The sequence below is a fragment of the Rhineura floridana genome, chromosome 11 (assembly GCF_030035675.1).
Source record: "Rhineura floridana isolate rRhiFlo1 chromosome 11, rRhiFlo1.hap2, whole genome shotgun sequence".
In the NCBI taxonomy this organism is placed as follows: domain Eukaryota; kingdom Metazoa; phylum Chordata; class Lepidosauria; order Squamata; family Rhineuridae; genus Rhineura; species Rhineura floridana.
The window spans coordinates 13,483,419-13,488,386 of record NC_084490.1 but is presented as its reverse complement, the minus strand read 5'-3'; the positions used below and the strand labels follow the sequence as shown (position 1 = coordinate 13,488,386).

At 41.3% G+C, this 4,968-nt stretch overlaps 1 protein-coding gene across 1 annotated transcript; it reads left to right on the top strand.

Moving 5' to 3' along the window:
* Positions 1-2,258: 2,258 nt before the first annotated feature.
* On the top strand, positions 2,259-4,573 carry LOC133366480 (ribonuclease-like). Its single transcript, XM_061589628.1, has 2 exons — positions 2,259-2,323; positions 3,974-4,573. Exon 2 carries the CDS (start codon positions 3,989-3,991, stop codon positions 4,388-4,390), a length of 402 nt encoding a protein of 133 aa, XP_061445612.1. The 5' UTR covers positions 2,259-2,323; positions 3,974-3,988; the 3' UTR covers positions 4,391-4,573.
* Positions 4,574-4,968: the final 395 nt, after the last annotated feature.

Below are 4,968 nucleotides of genomic sequence, written 5' to 3'. Positions count from 1 at the left end.
AATATCCTGTCCTTCCAGGCCTTCACCACAACAGGCAACACCTTCTAACTCACACTGCCTTTTGCTGCCACCAGGACCTTTACCTTAAGTCCAAATTCTTATGCTCTACAGGATGTGAGGATATGTGTGAACGCTAATATTATATTGTATGACTATCCCTCTCGTCATTAACCAAGCATTAGGCATAGGATGATGAAAACAAAAGGATATTTCCTAATACATTGGATAATTATAACACAAGAAGCCACAGTTTCTCTTCCTCTCGCCCCCAGACTCTAACTGTCCCTATCTCCAGTCAAATCCTCTCTCTTTTCAAGACCTATCTGAATCCTCCAGCACACATTCTCTCTATGCACTGTATATCACATTCCTCCCCCCCAGCTCTCTCAACCAATCACCATTCATATGCAAAACTTCACTCCCTGACGGACTCAACCAAACATTACTTACAATAAACAACATACATTTAAATATCAGTAACATCACAATTCCCCTCCCCTGAACAAAGGTTAGATCTGATCTTTTACGCAACATCAGATTGCAGCGTCCATGGGGGAAATGGCAAGTCTTTGCTTCGACTCAGGTCACATTTGCTTCTGATTAAACCTGTTGAGACATGTCTGCCACCAAATTGTCCTTTCCTGGCATGTACTCAGTGCCCATCTGGCATTCCAGTAGACTCCAGGACCATCTCTACAGCATGGGGTTGGTGCTTCTCATTGATTGCAGCCAAGTCAAAGCATGAAGATCCACAATCTTCTTCCCTAGATGTACACACATTTTAGCTTGGCCATTAAAGTGTCCACCCGCGGCATTAGATAAGCATCTGGGACAGTATGTTGGCTACACCGGTGTCAGCAGTGAAGAAGCCATGTTAACACAAACTGATAATCACAAGGCTGTGGCCAAAGTTATCTGGGTTCCATCTGTTGATATTAATGCCCTTACCAAGCAGCGGAGAGGGAGTCAATCTATAAAAGCTTTTCTGGGAATAAAATCTCATTGAATTTGGCATGACTTACTCCTCAGTGGATATGCATAGAATATATTGCATGGCCCACATTTATTGTTGTCGGAAACCTCTGATCAACTTACATTCAGAAAACAGCCAGTCCTTTTTGACAAATCCTAATTACAGAGGTTTAACTTCCGGAGATGGTGACAAAACTGGTGTTTCAGCTTTCAATGATGTTGTCTATATCTGTCTGTCTGTCTATCTATTTATCATGCATAGTAAGATGAAATACAAATGAATACGCCTTAATATGTTTGTGTGTGGGTGGGTGTGGGTTAGGATCAGGAATTTCCATGCTTAAATTTCTTCCTGAAACTGATAAGCTCTGCCCAAATGCAGTGTCTCTGAGTCTAACAACCAAGAAGGGAAACACAGCAAAGGAAGTTCCCTATCTTACAGCATCTTAGTACATTTGCCAATGTATGTGAACAGAAAATAGTACGTCCAGCTGAAGGACAACACATGGAGATCTGCACTGATAATCTGATGTATCACTAAGCAAAAATTCTCTAAACCAAGAGCCTGAAAGCTCATTGTATTGTATAAGGTTGTACAACCTTAGAAGGGGGCATGGCTGTGCAGCAGTACGGCTGTGACTATGGTCAAGAGACCCTTTACTTCTGAATTTGCCATAACACTACTGGCCCTAGGTCACTATCACAGGAAATTCCGTTAAGGTACAACATAGAAGGGGGGGGAGTCAAATCAGGAACTGTAAAGCTGAATAGAGCTACCCTGCCTGTTTCTCAATCAGTGGGGTGTCTGGCTCATTCTCTGTGGACTCCATGTTTGGCAGCATTTGTCTGTATTCTATCAAAGCCTATATGAATGTAGAAATCTACAAGGTGTTCAGCCACCAGAGCAGGTGAGTTTATGAGTCCATCCCTCCACCGCTCTGTTATCTTAATCCAGAAATAAAAAAGGGTTCTTGCGTCATCATTGTCCTAAAGATGAATGATGCTACTTGAACAAAGTCTGTGATGCTACAACAAGAAATAGGGAGAAACCTAATAAAGGGTTGTACTTTCCAAACAGTTGAGAGAATCACAGACTGTGTTCAGCTCACATCATCCTTGCTCATCGGGAATCACAAAGTGGTACTACTTTTGGAGCTCCCGAGTCTGTTTTTATTTGGAGGCAGTTGGAAGTGCTGACGCCTCCTTGTAGAGGCTGAGACTAGCACATGGCATGTGAGTGGGTGGCATCTCTGTATAAAGGGAGTATAGTCAAAGAAGCCTCTCAGATGTGTATAGAAGGAAGACGGCTCTTGGGTCTCCCGTTTTGAGTGACAGGTCTATATTACATCAGGTAAGAAGGAGAAGGTTCCCCTGAGCTCAGGTGTGCTCCATCCGGCAGAGAGAAAGAGAGTGATGTGAGGGTGGGAAATGGAAGCAACTGTGCTGGGCTAGTCCAAGAGATGTCCAGAGAGCGACAGCACTGAGAAATGGAAATGTCCCAACCAGTGTGGAAGACGACTCCTGTAGTGCTCACGGGGGTGTAAACGTGGGGAAGTTTCTGTAGGTTGGGAAAGAAAAGGAACACATGTTGTGTGTTTCCGCTTCTCTTCTGAAACATTCCCCTCCTGTACAATATTGTCCGAAAGGGCTCCGTTCTGGTGCTTTTCTTCTTCCCCAACTCTTCAACATTTTCCGTATGCACCACCAGGTTTCATTGTACGAATTAAGAGCACGCGTCTGTGTTGGAATTGCTTTTAAATATGTTTTTAAACCTTTTTTTTAAAGATGTTTTTAAAGCTTTTAAAAACGTTTTTGAGGATGTTTTGTTAATATGTTTTGTTAATATTTTTTAACTGTTCTTTTGTTTTAATATATTTTAAAGTTTGCTTTGATGATGTGTTAAAGAGTTTTTCGTGCTTTTGTTTGCCGCCCTGGGCTCCTGCTGGGAGAAGGGATGGGATATAAATCTAATAAATAAATAAATAAGTATAAAAATACTTATAATAAACAGATGTAAGGGGATAATGAAGGTAGGATTATCATCATCATCATCATCATTACCTTTTCAGCATTGCTGGGATGATTCCATTAGCCCTTGCAATTGGACAACATCAACTATAGCCATTGATAGCACAGATATGACAACACATTTATGCTATGTATGTTGCTCATTGTGGTGTTATGTTGGTCACAAGAGCTGTTCTTTTTCTTGTTACAATTTATATCCCATCGTTCCTCCCAAAGGGGGCTCAGGGTAGCAAACAAGTGACAAAGCCTTAAAAACATCTTAAACAAGACTTCGTAAAACCACCTTTTAAAAAATTCCAATACAAATGCAGACTGGGATAAGGTATCTACTTATTAACCTATGGAGAAATTCTGAATCATCTTGCATGCCACACTTCTGGTTAGTTTATTCATTGGTAAAATGCTGTTTTGAAAAACATAATATAGAACATGTTAACTATATCTGAAAATGAAAAATGGGCCTGTAACTTGACATTTTAATGGAATTACCTAGTTCTACAGTAGCATCCAAAGCCCCATCTATGAACTACTCAAGTCCTCCTGTCCATGAGCCCATATGACAAAGAGGCTTTTGGGAGCTGGAGCTGAGAAAGCATCATTCTAACTCTTCAAGTGTTCAAAGTGCTCCATGTGCATTATTTCATTTTTATATTCAAAAATCCTCCCTAAGGTAAGTCCGTATACTTTTCCCCATATTGCAGATGGGAGCATTGAGGCTGAGCAAGAGCATGGCTTGACTGAGGCCACATACAAGTTCATGGTGGAGACAATATTCAAGAGGGATGGATTTGAATGAAGCGGAATGGTTTCAAAGTGGGAGGGGATAATGAGCACGATGGGAAGACCAAACTCAACAAAGTCCACCTGAAAAGAAGTGAGAGGACTCACTCCCCCTCTCTTGGAGCACTGGGGGAGAAGAAAAAATGGACATGATTTGTTAATCTCTCCACATTTTCCTTTTTCTCTTCATTAGTTCAAAGAGCAAGCAATGGCTGCAAAGTGGTCCCCTCCAATGTGGTTGATTTTGGTGTTTGCCTGGATGGTGGTAGTGATCGAAGCGGATTCTTTTGAAACTTTCAAACGGAAGAATGTTGATTATCCGGAGCCTACAGTCCACGACGTGGCAGTCTACTGCAATGATATAATGAAGAGGAGACACATCCGCCTACATCTAAATTTTTTCATCCATGCCTCAGATGCTCAGCTGGAAGCTATCTGCACTTTCATGGGACGACCACTAACAGGTCAATTTAGAAGTAACAATCGTCTCCCATACACTTCCTGTCGGGAAACTAGAAATGGTTTCTATGGTCTTCAAGGCACTGGATATCCTGTGGTTTACTGTCAGAATGGAAAACCAATTGAATTTAGAATAATAGATCACAGATAGGATAAAAGTACCCAAGTACAATTCAGCATTGGCATCTACTTGCCCAAATCACTCACTCTCTCTCAGTAGCTTTTTCATGAACTTTATCATGAGCTAAGTTTTTTTCATTTACTTTCTTTCCTGCTTGATTTAAAGTGCCTTTAAGACTTTGATAAAATAAATCTTTTCCTCCTTTAAGCACAAGACTGTGTTTTGTCATTGGCTGTCAGACATCCTTGGCCCAACTGTACAACATTTTCCAGACTTAATTTGTGTGTGCGTGTGTAAATAGGAAACACATCTGTGAAGGCCAGTGTTTCCCAACCTCTTTTTATTTTTTTGTTGCTGGACTACAACTCCCATCAGCCCCAGCCAGCATGGCCAATGGTCAGGAATTATGGGAACTGTAGTCCAGCAACAAAAAAATAAAAAATGGTTGGGAAACACTGGTGTGGTCAAACAGACTTAGACCAATGTCCTTCCTGGCATTTGTTTTCTGCATGCTGATAAACATCATTCTGTGATGACCTGGCAGCCATATTATTTGCCTTCATGTCACTTGCAGACAGTTGTCTTTGGCCACAATCTCTCTGACAGCA

Coding starts and splice junctions, on each gene's coding strand:
- LOC133366480 (XM_061589628.1), top strand. CDS start 3,989: ATGGCTGCAAAGTGGTCCCCTCCAATGTGGTTGATTTTGGTGTTTGCC.